The sequence below is a fragment of the Onychostoma macrolepis genome, chromosome 02, assembly GCF_012432095.1.
Source record: "Onychostoma macrolepis isolate SWU-2019 chromosome 02, ASM1243209v1, whole genome shotgun sequence".
NCBI lineage: Eukaryota > Metazoa > Chordata > Actinopteri > Cypriniformes > Cyprinidae > Onychostoma > Onychostoma macrolepis.
In genome coordinates, this window is record NC_081156.1 from 16,230,366 (window position 1) to 16,255,999 (window position 25,634).

General features: G+C 36.4%; 1 protein-coding gene across 2 annotated transcripts in view; it reads right to left on the reverse strand.

Moving 5' to 3' along the window:
- The window catches only part of col15a1b (collagen, type XV, alpha 1b), a 43,124-nt gene that overhangs the window by 13,874 nt on the left and 3,616 nt on the right, over positions 1-25,634 (reverse strand). For both annotated transcript variants that reach the window (XM_058764480.1, XM_058764473.1), the window contains exons 3-15: positions 13,559-14,106; positions 11,643-11,717; positions 11,366-11,476; positions 9,320-9,428; positions 9,152-9,192; positions 8,817-8,999; positions 8,631-8,657; positions 7,542-7,604; positions 7,116-7,193; positions 6,675-6,737; positions 6,428-6,559; positions 4,484-4,537; positions 4,360-4,395 (exon numbers count right to left, since the gene is read on the reverse strand). In XM_058764480.1, coding sequence (XP_058620463.1) covers positions 4,360-4,395; positions 4,484-4,537; positions 6,428-6,559; positions 6,675-6,737; positions 7,116-7,193; positions 7,542-7,604; positions 8,631-8,657; positions 8,817-8,999; positions 9,152-9,192; positions 9,320-9,428; positions 11,366-11,476; positions 11,643-11,717; positions 13,559-14,106 — 1,520 coding nt within the window. The remainder of the gene's footprint in view (positions 1-4,359; positions 4,396-4,483; positions 4,538-6,427; positions 6,560-6,674; positions 6,738-7,115; positions 7,194-7,541; positions 7,605-8,630; positions 8,658-8,816; positions 9,000-9,151; positions 9,193-9,319; positions 9,429-11,365; positions 11,477-11,642; positions 11,718-13,558; positions 14,107-25,634) is intronic.

The following is a 25,634-nucleotide window of genomic DNA, read 5'->3' on the forward strand; positions in this document are numbered from 1 at the left end:
AGTGACTACACCCCTCACATTTCGGCAACCATTTTAGTATATCTTCTCAAGGGACAATACTATAGAAATGAAACTTGGATATATTTTAGAGTAGTCAATGTGCAACTTGTGTAGCAGTAAAGATTTACTGTCCTCTGAAAATAACTCAACATACAGCCATTATTGTCAAAAAAGCTGGCAACAATCTGCTATAAGTGATAACAGCTATATGTCGTTTAACCATGCAAGGCCACATGTCCTATTCATCATGTTTGTGTATCTTGTATTAGAGCAGTTAAAATTTGGTGCTTTGAGTACAATTCTTTCATACTGAGCACTGGATGTTCAACATGGCACCTCATGGCAAAGAACTCTCTGAGGATTTGAGAATTAGAATTGTTGCTCTCCAAAAATATGGCCGAGGCTATAAGAAGTTCGGTAACACCCTGAAACTGAGTTACAGTACAGTGGTCAGTGGCATACAGAGGTTTTCCAAGACAGGTTTCACTTGGAACAGGACTCGCAAGGGTCGATCAAAGAAGTTAGGTCCCCGTGCTGCGCATCAGGTGCAGAAGCTGGCTTCAAAAATCAGACGTATGAGTGCTGCCAGCATTGCTTTAGAGGTTGCAGAAGTGGAAGGTCAGCTTGTCAGTGCTCAGACCACATGCCACACACTGCAACAAGTCAGTTTGCATGGCGGTCGTCCCAGAAGGAAGAATCTTCTGAAGCTGGCTCACAAAAAAGCCTGCAAACAGTTTGCTGAAGACAACCTGTCCAAGAGCATGAATTACTGGAACCATGTCCTGTGGTCTGATGAGACTAAGATCAACTTGTAAGGCTCAGATGGTGTCCAGCATGTGTGGCGACGCCCTGCTGAGGAGTACCATGAAAATTGTGTCTTGCCTACAATCAAGCATGGTGGTGGTAGCAACATGGTCTGGGGCTGGATGATGGGTACTGAGGAGCTGTGGTTCATTGAGGGAAACATGGATTCCAACATGTACTGAGACATTCTGAAGCAGAACATTATGCCCTCCCTTCAGAAACTGGGCCAAACGGCAGCTTTCCAACATAATAACGACCCCAAACACACCGCCAAGATGACAACTGCCTTGCTGATGAAGCTGAAGGTGAAGGTGATGGAGTGGGCAAATGTCTCCAGACCAGAACCCTGTTGAGCACATGTGGGGCATCCTCAAGCGGAAGGTGGAGAAGTGTGACCATGTGTCTAACATCCAGCAGCTGATCCGTGATATCATTATGCAGGAGTGGAAGAGGATGCCAGCAACAACCTGCGCAGCTCTAGTGAACTCCATGACCAGGAGGATTAAGGCAGTGCTAGATAACAATGGTGCCCCTACAAAATATTGACACTTTGGACACAGTTTTGACATGTCACTTAGGGTGTACTCATTTTTGTTGCCAGTTATTTGGACAATAATGGCTATATGTTGAGTTATTTTTAGAGGACAGTAAATTTGTACTTCAAGCTGCACATTGACTACTATAAAATATATCCAAGTTTCATTTGTGTAGTATTGTCCCTTTAGAAGATATACTGAAATTGTTGCTGAAATGTGAGGGGTGTACTCACTTTTGTGAGATACTGTAAGTTGAGCTAATTTTATTGCTTGGGCTTAGTTGATAAGCCATATTATATTAAGTCTGCACAAATATATATATATATATATATATATATATATATAAAACATTAAATGAATGGTTATTTTCAAATCCAGTCAACATTCAGAATGCCAATTTTTGACTGAACTAATAAAAACAAATCCAGCCAACACCGAGATCTTTCTGCACGTGCACGCACCTGAGTGACTTCGCGGGAGAAACAGCGCCAGTTCACATGTCAGGTAAGTACCAATAAATAAATGTTATTTTTTTAGACAAAATTTTACGAGAAAATCATGCAACATATTCGATTTTTTTTTGAGTGGACATTTAGAAAGTGTTTTATGAGTTGTATATCCGAAGAAAAGCGGGTATAAGACAGACAGTGTATGTCAAGTTCAGGTGGCAGGTAAGTTAACGTTAAGTCAAGGGTTTCACTGAATACATATTACTTAACCTTAGACTGAATTTATCAAAACGTATATTTAAAAGGTGTAAATGTTTTATTTAAAACTGAAAAATTTATACACAAACGTACAATATGGCCTATATAAAAACATCAAATAAGCGTTGTATGATATGTCTGAGGGAAATTTAAATGAAAGGAATGTGGTATTTCACCTTGTTTAATCCATAAAACACTTAATGTCAAAAGCTGTGTTACTAAAATGAATTTTAGTTAATTTTGGCATGTTGTATGATATTTTTTGTGTTTCTGTGACGTGAAAAGATATGAAGAGATCGCGCAGTCTTTCTCCTTTATGCTTAATTTGACTAACGATAACCGAAATCTATGAAACATGTAACTTAATGTAAACCACAGTAATGCGCTCATTTGAAGTCAACATGGGCGTGTTGAATGGGTTTTTGCTTGCGTAAACTTTTGCAATTGTCCCGTTAAGTAAAAAGACGACATTAAACGTGGCTAACAACAAGCCACGGTGAAATGTTGCTCTTTAAAACGGAGTGGATTAACGTCACACGGGCCGGCGTTTCTAGTCTCGTGAAGGAGCTTCGAAAGATGAGTTCATCGTTCCGAACGAAAATGAACAACTGAATTGTTTCACAAGCCGTTCAAAGCGTCTCAGTCAGTTCCCTAAGTAGTGAATCACTAGATGGTGCACACGAGTCCCTGCACAGGGGAAAACCGTGGCTCAGTAAACACTGGGACAACTGATCAATCAATTTGTAAAACGTCACCATTTATCAACAACAGGCAGGACCGTTACGCAGGACAGATACATATAATTTTGATATTATATGTATGCTATTTGAGGTGACGTAGCCCTATAATATGAAATGTACATGTTCTATTACAAATCCAGTCGACATCAATGCTCCCTGTTGTGGAATGAATTTGTGCCAAAAAAAAAAAAAGGTTGCAACTTCTGTTTCATCAAAAATGTAATTGATTTTGCAATTTAAAAGGCATCATTTCTTTTTTTGAACTTAAAATGTACTTTTCTTTCTCCATCAGGGTGTGGCCAGAGGTTTCATTGGTGCTTTGTCAAGACCATGAGAACTAGACAAGTCCTCTGCTCAATCTGACCTGTGTTGCAGCCTAGAATTAAACCACGCCATGCTGGTTTCGTCTGGCCAGAGGAGACTGTGCCTGGTTTCTCCCAAGGTTTTCTACTCAATCTCTGTCACTAATGGAGTTTTGGGTCCTTGCCGCTGTTGCCTTTGGCTTGCTTATTTGGGGACGCATGGCTGATTGCACAGACATTATTGGAAGAGAACTAAACTGGATGATGTCAACACTGAATCACCAATGAACTGACTTTAACTGGAAAAATGACTTGTCCTCTTGCATTATTGACAAACTATTTTCCTGTTTGACTCTGTAAAGCTGCTTTGACACAAATCAGTATTGTATAAAGCGCTATGTAAATAAAGGTGACATGACACCTGGTTCAGTTTATTATTTTTATTTTTACTTCTGTCTCATTTTAAAGATATAATTGTGAACAATAATAATATTTGTAAATGTTTGTTTGCTAACATTTTGTTTAGCTTGTTTAGTTTTTTCTTAGTTCATTAAACAAAGTTTAAACTGAAATTTGCAGTTATATTACAGATGTAATGTTTGTCAACTTGAGCTTTAAAGGGATAGTTCACCCAAAAACAGTTCAGCAAAAATTTGCTGTTAATTTACTGACCCTTAGGCCATCCAAGATGTAGGTGACTTTTTTTTTTCTTCATTCCTGTATGTTTAGTCCGTATGAAAAATGTTATAAATAGAGATTGTTATTAAATAAAGGCTATTATGTGTTGTAAAGTGTGTGTTTTTAGTGATTGATAAACACTTGTGACTGTGCGGGCTTGGAACCCATTGTTGCTCTGGAGAGCCCAACTTTATATTGCGTATGCATTGTGTTATATTAAGCGCTGGTAGCGTGACTTTTTGTTTGTGTGCGGAAAGCTAAATAAACGCCAGAAACAGTCAAGCCAACCTTCGTCCTCTTCCTTCCTGATCATTGACTTTGTTACAATGTAGTTCCCCAGCAATTTCTTATGATGCCCAAATAATAAATCTTAGTTGAGGTAACATATAAAACACATAAAACTAGTTCACTAAAGCCAACGAAAAATTAACAATTCAGATAACACTTTGAAGTCAGAAATTGACTGAACGTAAAATTTGTGGAATTTGTTACTAAATAATAATTAGTTGAAACCGCTTGAGATTTTTTACAGTGAATGTTAAATGTGACCAAACCTTTATGCACGATACACGTGTGGTTATAAACATGATACCTTAGGTCCAGAGGGCCCTCTCGTTCCTTGTTCACCCTGTGAAAGAAAATCCACATTAAGGATAACAAAAATTTTTTTATGACATTGAGGGAGTTCTTTCTTTAAGATGAGGTAATTTTTATACCTTTGCTCCTTTGGGACCCTGTTGTCCAGTTAAGCCATCCGGACCAGGAAGCCCCTTTAAAGGTCAAACACATTAAAACACCTGAACGCCTGCTTATGACATGTTTCAATACCATAACACTTTATAAAAGTCAGCATCTAGTATACAGACAAACTACATTAAATTAAAAATAGTATACATGTTTTCATTGTGTCGTGATATGTTTATATACAGGGGTTGGACAAAATAATGTGAACATCTGGGAAATAGGCAATATTTCATTATTATGGTGTTTTACCACCGTTAGTGAAATAGTCTCTGGCTGCATATTGTCTATAAATACATCTGCCAGTTGCTTTAGAAATCCTGAAGGATGGAATATGCTTCTCACTTTCGTGTCCAAAACTGCCCCCAGTGGACTGATAAAAGTCAAGTCAGGTGATTTGTCAGGCCAGGGCAGATGTTAAAGTTAGTCTTGGTGAAAAATTTTATGATTAGAATTCGTTTTTTTGCATTTTAGCATTGGTATCTGCGATTAAAGTTTTAGAAATCGCAGCTCTTTCATGGATGTTGGCATTGTGAAGTTCTGTAGTCAGTTTTTGTATTGAGGCTTGCTGTCACTTTGGTCACTTTTGGACCCAATCCTTCTTAGCGCTCAACGGTCCCCATTATTCTCTTTCAGTTTTCACCCACTATTCTTCTTCACAGAGGAAGTCTTGGCATGTTTTGCATACTGAGTCATAATCATAATCATTATAATCATAAAGACTGTTGCTCTTATAACACCAAACAAATGGACTGGTAAGGTTACAGACACTCTTGCTAAACAGGCTCCTATGATTTGAAAGTCACCCATTTCACCCCTGGCTTTTACTAAACACTACTGAACAAAACTTATACTACGTTGAGATACAAACTAGTGACAAGGAAAAGAAAAACAAAAAAACAAAAGATAATTGCAACATTTGTTTGATTTTTTAAGTCTACACAAATATATATTAACCCCTATAATAATGGGCGTTCACATTATTTTGTCTAATCCCAGTATATAATTATGTTGTGTCTCAACATAATATTAAAATTGCCATTGCTGTTAGTACAAGCAGACAGTTCAAAATAAAAAGACAGATTTTCTCCAACATTCAGAAAAAGGCAGCAGTTTCAAGCTGTCCTGAAATGCATGTGTTCATCTCCTTTCAACCTGTGCTGTTGTTTTTCTTTCAAACTGCACAACTGCAACTACAACTGTTAGAGTTTTACTGAGAAATACCTTTGATGTTTGTTTGTATACCTCATTATTCCTGTACTATTAAATCTGTACTCCCACGTAAACTGAACCCCATCAAAAAAGATATCTAACAGCTTCTAATGTATCTGACAGCCCTCTATTAGCTATATGTAAGGGGTAAAGTATGATGTAAAGCCATAGCAAGTATTTGACTGGAGAAAATACATGCAAAAATATAACAATGTAAACTAATGCAAATCTTAGTTTGCATTCAGGCAAATGTCGACAAGCAGATATTGTTGGAGAGAAAATGCTGTCTTTTCCAACCTACTGGTTCAGTGACCTGAACGAACCAGGGCAATGCCTGTCCTTTACCAAAACCTGAGCCAAACCCAGAGTCAGTGCCAGACCCACTAAACCAGTCCTCAAATAGCTGGGCAGTCGATAGAAGGAAAGAAGACAACATGAATCAGCTAAAAGCCATGATATAACCATCACTTAGCAACACTGGGAAATCTTAACAAGTGCTTGATGGGGAATGAATAATTTATCTGCTGGTCTGAGTTACTTATCATTTTACATGGCTTCATTTCAAGTTTTCTGAGTGCATCAGACGTCATATGTAATATGAAATGACAGGGCCAACAGGAAAAGCAGATGTGATATGAATTGTAATGAAATGTAAACTGAGCCTCTCTTCAGCAGCTGATTTAACTGAAGAGAGAGAACATACTCACACGAAGTCCAGGTTGCCCATCTCTGCCATCCTTGCCAGGGGTGCCTGGTGGTCCCGGCAGCAAAGCCCCTAAGGGGCCATTCGGACCAGAGGGGCCAGGTTTCCCTGGAGGCCCTGGAGGACCAGGTGGACCCTAGAATATGACATTATCATTTATTATGACATACATTGACCACCTGAATGTTAAATGCCATTAAATACAGTATGTACTGTAAGAATATTGTCAAAACACAGGCAGATTTACTCACTCTAAGACGTTCTGTATCAATGTCAACATCTTCAAATCCAGAGCCGAGAGCATCAAATCCATACTGTCATTAAAAATGGTGATATGTTCTTAATAAACAGAATGCACAGCATGGACAGTTTGAGCTGAATTACATTAGTTTCATAACTGACAACATTGACACTGTTATTGAACTTAACTGAACCAACATTGAACTCAAGATTAATAACAACACTATTGTCTTTTTAGAGATGCTTTGCAGCAGAATTTTAATTTATCTCATATTTGATTCATTTTGCAACATCAGTCCAGTAATTTTACTTGACTTGACTTGACATCTTAATACATCAGATTTACAGTAGCCAAACAGTGCAGTTACAAATCACATGCTTTGGAAACAAACGAATCCCTCCCCCAATAATGTATAATACTTAAAGCCACACAGTTTGTGCAATATACTTACTGGAACTTTAATTGGTTTGGATGGCCCCGCTGGTCCAGGAGGCCCTGGGGGACCAGGCAGACCAACCCCAGAATCACCCTAAAAAGAGTTAAATAGGATGAAATACAAGCTTTTGCTTTTGAGCTTGAAAAAAAAAAGCAACACAACAGGCCAGATTTTCTCGCTGTACTGAGCAGGGGCGTCGCTAGTGGGGGGAAAAGGGTGACAGAGTGCATAGAGCCCAGAGGTCTGGGGGGCCCGCGATCGCCTACTGGCCATCGGGAGCACCGGGACATTCCATTCAAGTAGTGGGCCGATTGCCAAAGCGAAGGAGACCTCCCCGATATTAGGCGCTGTTTTCAAATTACAGCGCATGCGAAACCGCATAAAGCAAATACTCCAAATGTGTGAAGCAGCGTGACCCGATGCATCTGCCCTATCCCTCACCTTTTCTCCTTTGACTCCAGATTCTCCAGGTAATCCTGGAAGCCCTGGAGGTCCTCTTTGCCCCTGCATTAAAGAGACGTAGTATTAAGATCAGCGGAGACAGATGTAAACATGAAGCCATGAAATTCTATTACATTCTATCCTCCTTATTTTCAACTTGAAAGTAAATTATTTCTTCTGAATCTTCTGATTCTTTAGCTGCTGTAGGTAAAGGTAAATAACTAGAATAACAAAGTGCAGTAACATTCTACAAACCTGTGTGTTTATGATTGTGATAATTAATAAAATATAACAAATACCTGTTTGAAACATCAAGCAGCATAACAGACTGTTTTTGTATAATAAGCTAAAATAACTGGAAGTGGCTGGCTCCGGAAGCACATTCAAGTTAAAAATTGCCATGCCTGCTCTTAAAAATAATGTGGATTAAACTCAGATTCTGCAAATTAGACATAAAATGGGGTGTGAATAGCCAGATATTGCGCAATACAAAACTATGTTTATTATAAATACTTTTATTTTTTTTTTCACTTGATTTGGTTCACAAATTGTAGGAATCAAGTCTTACTTTTTCTTCAGTTTAATGTAAGAAGACCAAAAAGGAACCTGTGTGTTCTATTTGAATGTCATCTGGTCATCTCTGAGCACTGCTAAGGTCATTTTTGGTAGCGCTTTAATTACAGTCCTGTTCTTCAAGTACATGTCTACATACTATGTACTTTTTATTGTAATTACAATAACTGGGTAATAACTACTGTAGGTACTAACCCTGAACTTACCCGCAAAACCTAACCCTAACCCACAGGAAGTACAATGTATTGTACAGATAAGTGTACATACTGTAAAATAAAGTGCAACCTAATTTTTTTGTTCTTATAATTCTAAAGAATCAAATATGTCTCTTATTTTGAGTTCTACCAGAAAGGATTATTCAATTAACAATTGTAATATGTGCACAATAATGTTTGTGCAACACTAATGTTTGTGCTGTACACTAACACTAATAGTACTGTACTGAATGCACTGTCCTTCATCTGTACACATACCAGTATTTTTAAACTGTCCATATGCAAGCAAATTATTACTCACTGGTTTTCCTTCTTCACCTTTGCGTCCCTGTAAAACATAGGCAAGAGATTAAAAAAATTCTAGTTCACTCTAGGATATGAAATGGTCTATAGTACTATGTTCATAGATAAATGGTTAGACATAGTCTCAAAAATAATAAGAAGTAGCACATTCAATATTATCATCATCATGAGGAAATAATCATACAGATTGTCCATCTTTCCCTGGTCTGCCTTGTCTTCCTGGTGGACCCATTGGACCTTGAGGGCCTCTCTGTCCAGGCTGACCTGAATGTGTGGGTGGGAGAGATGGTCCAGGAGGTCCGGGGGGTCCTGGGGGGCCTGCAGATCCAGGTTCTCCACGCTCCCCTTTTTGCCCCTGGCCGGAACCCTGAGACAGTACAAGAGATAATATAATTCTATAATTGAGTATGCAGGATTATTACGTCATTTTAACCATCATATACTGCACTACAGAAGTCAGTTACTTCAAAAATAAGTATCTGTTTTTTGTTACAACAGGAAATAAAGTGTAATACTTACATCCCCTGTACTCTCTCCTGTTTCATCTGTTTTGTAAGTCCCTGAAAGTATTAACAACCAATATTAATATTAATTTGCTGAAATACTACAATCTAGATAATCAACATTGACGAAATAGGTAAAATAACGCTTTTTTGTTGTTGTTTTAATTAAAGAATGTCCTCTCACCTCTAAGCAGCCTTTCGTCTATAGGGGTCACATGTCCTGAAAACTCCCCTTCGTCCATGTCAGGTGACACAGTGGGCGGAGCTTGGACAGGATAGGTGGGTCTATGTGTCTGCAAGCAATAATACATCAACTGATTACTTTCTTTTTTTTTTGTTATCAACTTTTTATTTATTTTCATCAACTGATTATTTTCTTACAAAATATATTAGCTTTAATAATGTAAACTACACATTTGAATCTATTAATTATGATTATTTGTTGCCATGGTTTAAAAACTTTAGTATTTCATAAAACGTTTTAAAGGTAAAGTGTGTAATTAGTAGTGGCACCACACGGAATAGCAGGTTTCTAAACACTACTACCACTCCTATCCGACCCACGTCTTCCATTGTTAGGACAAACTTGGTTGAGTTGAGAGTTAACATGTCAGATTGCTCAAACCAGAGGTCCCAACCTTGTTTGTCAACTGAACTCCTATGCCCTATTTTTTTTTCTTTTTTCTTGAAGTGCCCTCTGATATTTAAAGTAACAATAAAATGTAATGCATTTTCACAACAACTTTACACATTGCTATTTGGACATCACTGCAATAACTTATTTTAATCATTTTGATCATTTAATAATATTTATAGTTTTAATTCTGAACACTTGTATTAAAAAATTATACATTAACATGGGACTGTAGAAATTGGCGAATCCCTGGCTAGGAAACCATTTGTCTTGGTTCACTCCTGTCATGCATTGCAATGCATTACATCATGTCTCTTGTGATCAATCGGTATTAATGTCACCCCTTCCATTACTTGTTTTAGAGAGCCATGTTTGAATATATATTTAAATGTAAAGCTATCATATTGCTTCAGAGTGTTATATACTGTATATAGTGTATTTTTTTGCAACTCCCTCCCCCTTTCATTTTCTTTAGTAGGAGCATTCTTCAAAAACATTTCTTTGTTCCAAGCAAGAAAGCAAAACATACAGTTCATTTTTGGGTGAACTATCCCTTTAGCATTAAAAAAGGCCTCTTTTCACATTTAAAGTGCACTAGGAAATTAAAACAATAATATTTTTGGCTCAGTATTGATACATAAATGACGTTCTTTCTGTCATGTGTTTCTGTGAGAGAACAGAAGATTTAAACCCTTTTGATTCCTCTGAATATTGTAACTAAACACAACTCTCTAGAGGGAGAATGAATCCCTTTGCTTCCTGTTTGGCAAAGATAAATAAAGCATAATGTCAACAAAGAAATAATTACATTGACTACAAACACGCACATAACAAGACAAACAAATATGAAAATGATTTCTTCTTTCATGCTCATCTATTCATTTGTGAATGTTATGCATTTGTGCATATAATTAAAAAAATGTCACAAATTAATTCAAGATCTGAAAACACTTTATATGAATCCTGTATATATGATCATTATAAAGTTATTCATACACTTCCAGTCAAATGTTTGGGATCAGTAAGATTTGTATATGCTTTAAAACTGTTTATTTCTGTGACGCCATACTTCAGTTTTCAGTGTCACATGATCCTTCAGAAATAATTGTAAGAAACATTTCTGATTATTATCAATTTTGAAAACAGTTGTGCTGCTTAATTATTGTGGAAACTGACTTTTTTCAGGATTGTTTGATGAATAACAACATTCAAAATATTTTTTTTTTGTATCAGTATAATACTTTTGATCGATTTAATGCATTCTTTCAAAAACAAAAATAAAACAACAATAAATAAATAACAACACTTCTGAACAGTAGTGTAAATGAATCCTTATAACAGTCTGCTAAATGATTAAATGTAAATGTAAATGTAAATAACACATATCATCTGAAAATGGTATAATGGTCCTGGATAATGTATGGCTTTAATAAATGGCACATTTTAAAACAATTAAACACATTTACATGGCAAAACTATGTAACTGGGTTGATATATATATATATATATATATATATATATTTATTTTATTAATTTAATTTAATCAGGTTAATAGAAATGTGATGTAATGTTTGCAATGAAGTGCTTCTGTCAAACCTTTTCTTTGTCTTCTCTCACATTTGTCTGACCGAATATTACTTCATGTCTACCATGTTCTTCTTCATCATCATAATCACCATCACCGCTTCTGTCCCCGGAGGCCTGCAACTGCAAAACATCACGAGCATCACAAACAACTCCACCACAAGAGGGAGTACCAGCCATACTACAACCATACCCAAATTTGCCTCTATAAAATGGCCAAAGACAGTATATTTATATTCTGAGACAAATAACATGTACAAGACTGAGAGAGTAATGAAAATGAGCTCACGCTGGGGTCATCTTCCTCACACTGCTCTTCCGCTGCCCTAGGGTCCGGTTTTATTACCAGCTGTTGAATAGACCCCTGACAGAATGAGAAAGAAAGAGTAAGAGAAAGAAGAAGGTTTAGTTGTTCAACCATTTAAAACAAAATCAAATTGTTTGTGTACAAGATTGCTGTGTATATTTGCAGAATGCCAAATGGTTAATCACACTGCAATCATGTTCATACACAAGTACTGCCTGGAGCTGTAAACTACTGTCAGGAGGAGATCTGTTCTGTTATTTTCATTCTAACAGCAGTAGACAGCGTTCAGGAGTACAGCAGCACAGATTCTTCCAGCGCTCAGTGATGTGCCAGAAACGCTTAAGGGAAGGTAATAAATTTTGTACAATTATCAGCAGGCTTTCAGATGAAGCACCTCCTGCTTTACTCATTAGGATTTAATGGGTTCTTTTAGCCTCGCCTTTCATTCAAGTACAGCTGGGATTTATGATGGCCATCAGCTACTTTCATTATTAAAGGCATTAAGAAACATCCTAGTCCAAACAACCATAAAACAATGACAAGCTAAACTCAATTAGAACCATTACAGATAACAGATATTAACACAATAATTTTCATCAGTATTACCTCTGAAGGGAGACGTGAAAGAACAAAAGCTCAACAACAAAACTGACTTGTGCCTTTACAAGAGAATACAATAGTAATTGCAAGTCTGAACCTAGGACCTATGGGGTTTTAGCCAGGTCGAATTATTGCTCTCTGTTAGTTGATTCTCTTTCCTTGAAGGAGGCGGCCTCCTGGAGGCCCATCTAGCATTATGTCACTTAACACAAAGGATTCGACCTTCCTGAAGTCTTCTCCATGACAACAAGCCTCCCTAAACACAACACACCAACACGACAAAAGCTCCTCAGCTGGAATTGTTCACATGCAGCAGAGGACAAAGTCAGAATCAAACCTTTTTGAATTTTCTTTTCTTTTTTTTTTTGTATGGTGGGTGTTGTAGAATGTAAACATAAACAAAAACATAAACATTAAAAACATTGGTATGCACCAATAATTGTCTGAAATTAATTATTACTTCTTACCTCACAATTTTTGACATTTTATGTCCTAACTATGCCTTTTTCATAATTTTAACTTTTACACTAAATCAGACTTTTTATGTCATATTTTTACTTAATAAAGCATGATTTGTATTCCTATATGTCAGAAATGGGCTTCAATAGAAAACCAATAAACATACAGCATTAAAATTGTACGCCAAAGAGGCCATTACAGCAAATACAGTAGTATACAGCAATTTAAAAAAAATACAGTAAGTCTCTGTATGTGGGGTCTGACGTCACAGAAAATTCCCATGATGCAAAGGCTATTACAGTTATTTACTGTAAAGGGAATTTGCAGTATTATACTGGGTGATATACAGTAAATAACTGCAAAAATTACAGAAATGTCTAACAGTATGTCAATATTCCATTCATGTCAGTTTATAATCACAGTAAACATTATCAGAATGAAAGCACACTGCTTCTTTTGAACAGTTTGTTCTTGTTCGCTCTTACTTTGCTCCATGCAGGTAGCTGTGAATAACCTTGAGCAACTTTTGATCATGGATAAATGATAAAAATGTCAAGGTGGATGTGAATTTCAATGTGAGCCAGTCAATTTATTAAAGGTACATATGTTCAAGGCCCCAGGCACACATAAAATCACTTCATCTCATCAATAAATGTACAGCACTTGAAAGTAAAGGACAAGGTAAATATGAATAAAAAGATGATAAATTTCAATGTGATTTCAGCTTTTCTTTTACATTCCGTTCTGTTTTGTGAGGTGTTTAAACTTTGATATATGATAAAGCCCATTAGGAAAAAGTTTTTTTTAAGATTTGAAAAAAATGTAAAATGGTGACCTACCACAAATCTTTCCAGGCCAGTACTGCCCGCGTTTGCTACGAAGATACCCGAGCCTTGCTTAAAGCTGAGGGGCTGCTGGCTTCTCTTCAGAGGGGCGCTGTGGTACTCCTCACAATCCATATAGAGCCGAACCTCCTCATGCTCAACCGTCAGCGTAAAACGGTTCCACTGCTGTGTCATATCAGGCACTTTAAAGGAAGCCACCTCCATGGTGTCTGGAAGCCCTGGCTCGCTGTAATACAGTACAATCCTCTGGGTCTTATCCTCTACGGGCGTCAGGGCCAAGCCCAGGTGGACGATCCTCTGGGAGGGATCTGTGATGGCGAACAGAACCCCTCCTCGAGAGTTGGAGGGCTTGACGGTGACAATAATGGAGAAGTCCATGAAGAAGGGCTCAGGTACAAAGGACTGGGTCAGTCGACCTACATTAGCATTAGGCCCAAAATTGTAAGCAGGGAAACCCTCGTAACCAGTGATGAAGGACACAGATGGAGGAAGAGGAACACCAACTAGTTCAGTCAGGACTAGGTGACCCTTGGACCCTCGCTCTGAAAGAAAACACCCAGTAACAGGGGGAATCATTAAAATGAAGGACAATATACAGTCCCAAAATCCCTTCTCACATTTATGAAAACATGTCTCTCCTAATAATACATGAGCATACAGTCTAAAAACTTTTGAACAAGACAAAAATGTTGCCATGAAGATCAGAAACAGGGTTCTTCACACAGATTTTTTCATGTATATAAAAAATAAATAATCCATTTGTTTCAATTCATGTTTATTAAAGAAAAAAAAAAAGAGTTAAACTCAAGACAAACTAATATAATTTGCATTCTTCTGTGGAACACAAAAGGAGAAATTCCGACTGAGTTAGTTGCTCTTTTTCCATCATAAAGGAATATTAAAGTAGCCCGTATGAATCATGCTCTATATTTCAAGACTTCTGAAAACATAAAAATATTTATATGAGAAACAAGACAGACAATTGTGATTCATTGGTAATTTCCCCCTCCTTAATTATGTTCAAAAAACATAAAAAACTTACATTATATGGCTTCAGATGACTCATAACTTTGGAATATGAGTTAGGTGGACAGCTTTTATGATTTTTTCATGGTATTATTGAACTGAATTTTCATTGAACTGTTTCACTGAATTTTCATTGAACTGTTTCACTGAAATGTTTCATTTCATTTTCAATGAAATGTGACAGAATTTTTCAGGAAAATCAAACGGGTTTGAAAATCACACAGGATTCAGGTTTCATTGAACACCTTAAGTAGATTTCAATAACATGCTGTTAGATGCATCATACAGCCTCTTTGCAAAGATTTTGAAAGCACTTTTCAATTTTACTAGCGCTAAAATCGAGCAATTCATCTTTTGTATCTGCTGTTTCATAATGTTATTAGGACTACAGTAAAACATTCCCATTAGTTCATGCCAATGTCAATGCCAAAGACTCAAATTGACAACATTCAGAAAAAGCCTAATTGCTAGTTTCAATCTGACATGAGTTACAATGATAATACTGAGGTAACATGCAAACTAAACAGCACTATAGGGCTGCAGGGCTTCTAGCAAATATTGTCTGTCTGCCAACAAAGAGTTTCATGACTCAGCTAAGCATTCAGTACAGCAGAGAAGATTCTCTTCATATAAAATGAATTATAGGTCAAAGCAGTTTGTGCTGAAAATACACAGTAGTGCAAAGCAACTAATTTTCTTAAGCATTAGAAAAATGAATTTCTACAGTATACTGCATTTCACATTCAAATGCCATGAAGAGACAAATAGTAAAAGTGCAAGAGTGTATAATACATCTCTCCAGTTGGTTCATTACAAAAAATATTATGAAATATTCAAGGAAACTAAATACATTTATAGTCAATGAGGACATTAGTGTCTTCACCAATGAAAATGGCTTTTCACCAAAGCTTCAAAACTTTATCTTCTGCCTCATCTCTCATTCTGACCAACACTCATATCACATTCGAATGCATTGAAAAGACAAGTGATTCAGCGACTTCAAGTAATGGGATAAATGAGATATTAATTAAGAAACACGTTTGGACCCCAGGGTTAATTTCATAATCTTTGTGCCTGTAATCAGCAGGTGGACCTGCAATTGATGCTCAATCAGCGACCCCAATTTCCCAAAAACCTCCTGCTCCTAATCCTATTATTATAATATCATGTGATAGGGATTTAGCTTTATTCTCCGAGAAAAGTGGGCTTACTGAACAACCAGCAGGCTGATCTCTTTCACACAAAGGCATAGCACAATTAGAAACCATTCAGAGCTAAGCTGCACTTTAATATCTGCAAGCCTCATGGGTGAACCATAATCTCAGAAATGATCCAAACACACAGCTAAACCCAAATTACATTTGGATAAGTTAAAACTAATAAGACTATAATGACACACATCTTACGTATGCAAATCTCTCCTGCTGGAAAAATATATGGCTAATTTCAATAGTCCACTTTAGACATTCTGCTGACAATAAGAAACTTTGCAACTACATTTCAACTTATTCTACTCACTGATAAAAATGATTCTGTGGCCAAGTAAATACTACAGAAAAACCAATGTAATTGCTGTTTGAAAAAGTTAGTTCAGCCAATGATTAAAAAAAAAACCCAAAGTAAATTCTATACTGGTACTCATTTTAAGCTTGTAGAAGTTAAAGCATAAATATAAACATTATAAAATTAAGTAAGACCTACTCAAATTTTCTGATACTGGTGTTCCCATCATGCACTGGGGCAGGAATAATTAATAAGGTTGATTTGTTCCTGTTTTCCTGCTGTATTTACACTGTTTTGTCATTGCTTTTGCTGTTAGGTTTAGTAACTTGCGATCTGGATTTCTTTTCTACCCAAAATGACACATTCATACACAAAAATGAACCACAAAAGGTTACCGACATTGTGTATTGTGTACCATGTATTGAAGTCTCTGTGTTTGGATGAGTGCCGTATTAGTAGTTATGTACATATAGTGGGTACATGATATCTATTGTATTATTTTCTTAGATGTTTCTGAGTAAAATACACTTTAAAAGCATGGTTCATTTAGGTGCTAAATTAAGCAAAATCAAAGTATTGCGAAGTAAGCTGTCAATGAGTAAAAATTACTCAAACTTTTACTGGCCAAGCTAATTTTCTTTGTTAATTTTATTTAACTTAGGTAAGTAGACTTTACTTAATTCTATATTTGAAATGCTATATAATTATGTCAAATTTAGTTAATTTCTTTATGAATGTTAAGGTCAATAAGTAGATTTTACAGAGCAGTAGCAGTAAAATTTACTTAAAATGTGATTATTTTAAAGTAAATCCTACAAGTAATTTTTTTCAGTGTACTAACCCTAGCATAACATAGTCTACTAATACTCTAATGAGAGTTAGTTGACATGTAGTTGCAAAGTTACTTATATAGTGAGTATAATGTTTTAATAACGTGTATATTATGAAATCCTCAATGAAACATGCCACTGATCAAAAGTTACAGTAAAGACTTTTACATTGATAAAAAAATATATATATTGAAATTAAATTGAGTTCATTTGAACTTTCTGTTCACCAAAGAATCCTGGAGGGTTGTAAAGCTTCAACAAAAACATTTAGCAGCACAACTGTTTTCAAAATTGACAACGCCAAATCACAGCATATTAGAATGATTTCTGAAGGATCATGCGACACTCAAACATTATAAAGTGGGGTCAGTAATATTTTCCAATGTCTTATAAACAAATGTTTCTTATACACACCAAGACTGCATTTATTTAATCAGAAATACAGTAAAAACATTAATATTGTGAAATTTTATTTCAATTTATATTTGAAATATATTTAAAATGCAATTTATTCCTGTGATGGCAAAGCTGAATTTTCAGCAGCCATTACTTTAGATTCAAAACTTTCCCTCATCCCTCATTCTGACCAACACTCACCACTCTTCCACATTCTGAGAGTTTTCTTAGCTCTGGCTTTGCTGGATCCCTCTGTGGGCTGAGGGGGGGAGGTTGGAAAGACAGGAGCTGTGCTCTCCTCTGGTGCTGTAGTGGTGGGTGCAGGTGTAGTGACAGCAGGAGCAGGCAAGGTCGTCTGTGGGACCCATAGAAACCTGAACCACTGGATCTGAGAGGAGACACCGACCAGGCTCAGGAGCACCAGACAGGTCAGCGGCAGCACCGGGGCCGCCATGCTGCTTGGCTGAGCGAGGTAGATTAGCGTACGTCGTCCACTGTTGCAATACCGCCAGAACACGCTATGTTGCTCCTCCCGCACGTCTCCTCTCTGTACCCCCTGGGACCCCCTCAGTACCCCACGCACCACGCAGACTTTGGTATTCAGCAGGGCAGCCAAATGTCCGATCCTCTACTCCATCATAATGGGATTGTCGAGCACACACAGAGGGAGAATGCACAGACTTTGACCCCCACCTTGGCCCCCTCCTTAAATCCCCTCCACCAATTACCACTTCTGACAAAGATTCAGCCCATGGCGATGTGGTTTGTTTGCAAAAAATGGAAAATTTTACAACAGTGTGCAGCTACGAAGTTTTAAAGCTTGCTAAATGTTTTTCTTCAGCTTATAAGGACATACAGCACAAGTAAAGACACACTGAGCAGCACATTTCCATAAGAAGGCATAAGGATGCTGGATGCATTTTCAGTGCAACTGCGATTCAGTTCTGGTACAAGTTCAGGCAGATAAGAAAAGTAATATAATAGAGCAGCAATGCAACGCTTGAGTGTGATGGCGAAATTAAAACTTTTATTTAGCAAGAATGCGTTAAATTAACCAAAAGTGACAGCAAAGTTACAGATAAATTCTATTTCAAATAAATGCTGTTCTTTTGAACTTTCTATTCATCAAAGAATTCTGAAAAGAGTATCACAGTTTCCACAAAAATATTAAGCAGCACAAGTGTTTTCTACACTGATAATATAAAGAAATGCTACATGAGCACCAAATCCGCATAGTAGAAGGATCAAAAATCTGCAAACTGCAAAAGTTTGGGGTCAGTAAGATTTTATAATGTTTTTGAAAAATGTCTCTTATGCTCACCAAGGCTGCATTTATTGATCAGAAATACTCTAAAAACAGTAATATTGTGAAATCTTATTTCAATTCTAATGCTTTCTGTTACAATATATTTTCCTTTGATGACAAAGCTGAATTTTCAGCAGCCATTACTTCAGTCATACGATCCTTCAGAAATCATTTTAATATGCTGATTTGGTGTTCAAGAAACATTTCTTACTAATACCAAAATTAAAAAAGTTGCTGCTGAGTATTTTTGTGGAAACCATGATACATTTTATTATTTTTTTCAGCATTATTTGATGAAGAGAAAGTTTAATTGAGCAGCATTTATTTGAAATAGAAATCTTTTGTAATCAGTGTTGGGCAAAGTTACTTTTAAAAGTAATGCATCACAATATTGTGTTATTCCCTAGGAAAGTAACTAATTGTCTTAGTTACTTTTTATGGAAAGTAATGCCGTATGTTACTTTTTCTCATCTGGCATTGGGGTTACTTGTTTGTATTTGATATAAAAAGTTATACTTTGGGCAAATATTAAAGCCCTTTTACAGCAAAATTGAAATGAATAAGCCTCAGGCAGAAGGAATTCAAAAAGCCCAAACAAACCTTTCAGCTGTGCAGACATTCTGGAATGCATGAAGAATAAGATGCAAAAGAAGAAAATTCAACACTTCTCAATCACAAAAAAAACAAAAACAAAACACAAATGTCATGTTTATCTAAAGTCATTTTTGCTTATTAGTATGGTTGAATTGGATCATTGAAGGTCAGCAGCAAAGACAGCAATGGTTAATAAAATGAGATTAAATAAATGAAGGATTTCTGTGTTAACATTTCATTATTACAGATTTGCATAATATTCTGAGCTTGCTTTTCACAGTTTTTATGACTTTTAAGAAATACTGAATCTGTTTTTGTGCGAGTGAGATGAGTAAATGCATATTCGCATTTAGTGTAGAACTACAGAAACAATGTTTTTACACAGCACACACAACACCTCTGCACTTACTCCTGATTTATCTCAGTGTGGGAACAGGAGAGCTGTCAATCAATAAATGGTTACTTAGCCTATTTGAAAGAGTAACTCAGATATTTTCTGGTAAATTAAAAAGCAATGCGTTACTTGAAAAAAAGTAATCTGATTATGTAACTCACATTACTTGTAATGCATTACCCCCAACATTGTTTGTAACACCATAAATGGCTTTAATGTCACTTTTGATCAATTTAATGCATCCTTTCTAAAAAAATAAAAAAACGTATAATTTCTTTCAAAACAAAACAATAAAACAAACAATAACAATAATCTTACTGACCCCAAAGTTTTAAACAGTAATGTACTTTCTGCTGTCAAAACATTAGCCTACATTATGGAGTTATCAGAAAACTCTCAGAGGGCTGGTTATATTCTGGATGGCCTCCATGTCCAGGAACATGGGAAAACTAAGAGTTTGTGTTCTGCAAGCAGAGGGAAAAACCAGGGCATGGAAATACTGAGCCAAATTCATCAGCCAAGACTCCACAGCCCAGTGATCATCAATACACTGACAAAGAGAGTCTGTTCTGATCCATAGGGTGACAGTGTGTGCTTGAGTATATGATTGTTGCAGATTGTTTAGGGTTTAATTTACAACAGGGTTATTGGGAGAAGAAAGGCTGTGTCTTCACATAGACCAGAAGGACCAGAAGGGACATTCTCACTATAAATAACTGTCCTGTTAATATTGCATTCTGCATTCAATCTGTCAAAACAGAATGTTTAAATAAAAAAAAAAAAACATATTCAAAACTCGTCCAAAAAAACTCAATTTAATATCTAAGCCAATATAGTAGAGGACAGTTACTTGCTGTTAATGTCCTTTAGCCTTTAAATCCCCTGAATATATGCTGCTTCATTTACCAATCGGATGTCTCTATACATTCCTGTTCATCCCCATAAGCACTTTACTTCCTGCTGTGTGTGGGTACTCTTAAAATAAGAGATTTTAGAGTGTAAAGGTAAAAAATAAGGAAGACAGTGGGTCAACTTTCTATAGAGTCTCGTGTAAACAAAAAGGAACTCAAACTGTTAGCCTGTTATTTTAGGTTCAGGAGATCTTTGAGGCCCAAAGGTTAAGCAGGAGAGATGATGTTCCCATCCAACCAACCACACTACTCCCTTTTCTGTACCCCAGCAACATTCATAATTGGTTTATTGTCAAAAGCCATCAGTTGAGCAATACTGTGGATTTCTTGTCTATTGAAAAGTCTCAATTAGCACTCAAGGGCATTATGCCTAATAGAGCAATTAGACAGTATTGTCCTCTAAATGCCAGAGCCTGAATTAAGAGCTAGACACAAATTAAAGGTTAGACACCTTATTTTCATTACATTTCTCTTACTGAAAAGCCAGTATTATACAGAAAAAGATATAGTCTAATAGTCAATTATTGCATTATTCAACCTCTCGGAGCACTTACAGTATTGTGGTACTTAGGCATTGTGATTTTGAATAATAAAACAATACAAAACAATTTTGAGAAAATAATAACTACTGATTCTAAAATCACATTTTGTGAGCATTATGTAAATGGGATAAAATTTGAACCCTTTCAACAGTCTAACTGACATGTGTCTGGAGTCAGGACTTTGATTTTACAAACAGTGATCATCCAGCTCTCCCTAGTGGTGAGTTACAGAAACTCTAATCTACCACTCATTCACTCAAACAGACTCACTGAAGCTACAAAAAATTGTAAACCCCACTAACACAAATCCAGCAAAGACATGTAAACAAAGTGATTAGCCAACATGCTAACAATTTGTTGCTCATTGTAAATCAAAACTTCTTTCTTTCTAAAGTGTTGAAATACTGATATTAAGAGTTTGAACACTACACTGGCTCTACTATCTGTGTGGTGGTCGACTGATTGGTCGTGAGTTCGTGTGAGGGCTTTAGTACTGAGGGATTAGCATCAGCACTAGTGAGAGAACAGGAGCTGACAGTAGCCGGGCTTCAGTAATCAATTAGCAAAATGAAGGAGGCTTCGTGGGTGAACAAAAACAGTGCTTAGCCACATTAAATCAAAATCACACTCCAAAGGCTTTTCAGTAAAGTCCGCACTTGTCAGCTTTTTCCTTTTTTTAGTGACTCCATGGGCTGTTACTCAAGGCCAGTAGCATACTTGATGTCAGACAATATTTTGTAGCCTGTAGTCTGATTAGTTGTTTACATCTTCATCTCCAACCGTTTGAAAGCAGAAACCCCACAGTTACAACTCAGGAAAGCAAACAGTGTGTGCTGGCTGCTTGTGAGGTACTGAATACAAAAAGGAGACTGTAGCTTTGCAAGATATCTTTATATAAATCTGACTAAATGATAGTAAATACCCCAAATTTATTTCAACCTATACAGTCATACATAAAATGTCTAAATGTTATTGCATATAACAAACCACCTTTTGCAAATCAGTTTTGCTAGATTTTTAACTAACTTAACTTTTCTGAAACATTTTTGCAATGACTAAGCACCTGGTCGAGGTGATTTTTAATGGAAGTAGGAAGTCGGTTCTCCTCAAGTTTACATAGAGAGTAATTATGGTTGTAGATCATGACATCTATGAACATGATCCACAATCCAAAATACTTTTGTCTTTATAATTTAAATTAGACAAATCTATGTTTTTATGTAACTGACTTTAAATAGTTATGACCAGTCTTAAAGAAAAAAAATGGATGACTAAGTTGTAAGACTAGTCTAAGCATTTCATGCAACTGGACACTGTCTGTAAAGTGCACTTTTGAATAAAATTGAATAAAATAAAATAATAATAATAATAATAAAATAACATAAAATAAAAGTGTTATTTTATAACACGGAAGTGTTAAATAATACAGTGACATTTATACATTTATAAGACTACTTTTTGGGGCCACTGTATATGGTAAATATGCATAAAAAAGAGCACAGGAAAATTCAAGCATGAACTGTAGTGGAAACAAGTAGCTAATGCATCCACCCACCTTTATTACAGTTACAGTAAATTCCTCCAAATATCCAGTGTAAGCATTGCCCCTTGCTTTGAGTGAATTACTTCACTTAAATCATGTGCCATAAGATGAACCCTTTATCAGGTACACAGGTAACTAGACTCCATCAACACATTCACCTCCACACCAAAGTGACATCTTGCCAAATATTTTGGTGGCCTAGTTATCTTTGGCTTGCAGCCATATTTGTGGATGTTTTCTTTGGTACCATGACATAAGGCAGTGTGTGACATCACAGAAAGTACATTTTTTGAGCCAATCAGATTGAGCAGTTGGGTGGGAGGGAGGAGCTGTGTCCGGGCAGACAGTGGCCTAGTGTTCGCTCTGACTCAGGTCATTATAACCTCCTCACACACCTATAAGAGCAGAGAGAAGCTCACACTCAATGCTGCTTCTGTGTAACGCATGTTTTCTTTACGGCATCAGCCCCCCACCCACTTTTTTCTTGTTATAGATATGCAAGTATGCAGAGCTTTCTGCAGTTTGTTGAGAGCAGGAAATGTTCAGTTTTATCCGTGTTTACAGTGACTGATCTTTTTGTATTACATTTAACTGCTTAATTTTCCCTATGAAACCATGAAATAAATAACATTAATGAACTGCTATGGAACTAATTGATGGTGTAACATCAAAACATCACACCTTTTATTCAATTATCCGAATATGAACAGGAGTTCAACATGAATGTGGCAGCAGGACATGCTATACATTATAACTCCTTCTCATAAGTACTGGTGAAGTCTGCAGGTAATGTTTTAGGGAGTTGACCATGCTCATTGTAATGCAGAGTCCCTGAGGGTCTGTGATAGGCTTGACTCCTGGGCAGAGAATGATAGGAATGTCCAGGCCCCCACGTTCTGTCCAGCCTCAATCATTCAATCACCCACCTGGAGGTCACAGTTAACTGACAATGGAAGAGGAGGCTACCCAAAGTAATTACAAAACTACATGGAGGACAGCAAGGCAAAGAATCTTCACAGAATGAGTACAATTGGTCTTCAAAAGTTTTTTTTTTTGGGGTGATTGTGGATTTAAAACAATGTTAAATACTGTAAATAAACCATAGTAAATGAACATAATGTTTTGAGGTGGGATACAGGGTTTGTGATTGGATCAACCAAGACGGATGTTAATACCAGATTTAAACAGGTTTTAAAAGTGAGTGCACATCATTACATGACCAAACTTCTGGTTAAATGTGATCTAAATATATACTGTATCTGTCAATAACATCTGCAAAATGCCAAGTTAATATTAAGGTTTGTTTAAATGTGCCTGACTTTGAATATTTGTGGTTTACTGTGAGAGTAAAGAAAAATCCAGTGAGATTTGACAACCAACCTAATGGACATCATTAGAAGAGCAGAGTATTGACTATATTAACCCAGAGAAACATACTTGTGGGTGCTGTGGTGTAGTGGTTAAGGCTCACTGGAGGGTTACTTTCAAGAAGCAAGCAATTGTGCCCTTGAACAAAGCTCTTAACCTAAGGCTCCAGACAGACAGACAGACAGACAGACAGACAGATAGACAGATAGATAGATAGATAGATAGATAGATAGATAGATAGATAGATAGATAGATAGATAGATAGATAGATAGATAGATAGATAGATAGATATGGTTGAAGTAGAACCTTTATATAAATAAATATATAAATAAATAACAATTCTTGAATTGGCAAACAAATAATAATTAATAACAATAACATTAATAATACAAATGATATTATTATTATTATTATTATTTAAGTATCATTTACACTAACTAACTAAATATTATTGGAGAAGGCAGAATCTAAAATTCTAATTAAACAATAATTATTTTAATAGATCGACAAACAAATAATAATTATTAAAGATAATATAATAATGATACAAATTGTATATAATTGTTATTATTAATGTAACAAACAAACAATTATTTGTAGCAATTCTGCACCCCACTGTGACTTCATACATTAAAGAATATAATATACCACCACCTACTAATTTAATTAACTTGGTGCTACTGATTTTACTCCCTATTGTGACTTCATATATAAACACACTTGCAAACTCACACTAACATGCATACCTTTATTTTCAGGGTGATTACAGTGTGTGCGCTTGGACTGACTGTCTGTAGAAATTAGGTAATCAAGCACACTGCTGACAAGCCCTAGTTACTAGTTAGGTGACACAGAAAGAAAACACAACAGTGGATAACGGCTGTCCATTCAGACCATTCTCAAACTCAGTGTGACCCTTACCCAGACTTCTCTGGGAAAGATGAGTTTGTTGTGTTGGGGGGCTGGAGGGCTGATGTGTTTTTTCCATGCTGTGAATTTTCCAATGTGTGTAATATATCACTGTAAGGGCTAAATGGACGTATTGTATATCAGAAAAACGGTGGAGCGGAACTTCCTGTACAACGATGATGTCACTTTTAGGGTCAATGTGCTTTTCAGCATATTACAGTATCTGACTTGATGAAGGAAACAAAGGACAGATGCAACTAACTCATCTAAGGTGACCTGGTCTAATGCAGTGTTTTGTTCAGAAGGATCAAACCAGGCATTTTTTTGAGAAAACAAACGGAGCCCACAGAGCAAAGCTTGGCATGCATAAGCCACAAACCACAACAATGATCACATATCAGTCATAAATGGTCGATAAACAATGATACAAACATTATATTTCTTATTTCACTTGCCACCTGGCTAAAAATGACACTTTCAACATGACAGCTTTGTTAAATGTAGAGGGGTTCCCAGGCAGGTGTTCTCACAGCAGGGAAGAGCTCAAAGGAATTAGACTAATGTGAGCATTTGATTAAAGGTGAATTTGATTAATGCTGAACATTAACTGGTTTTGTGTGTGTGTGGGGGGGGGGGGGGTCCTTTCTCCCAATATGAAGAATTTAGAAATAAAGTGACAACCGCAGCAAACATGAATCCATTAATTAGTGCAACAAATACAAAGCAAATCACTGAAAATAAAAACCG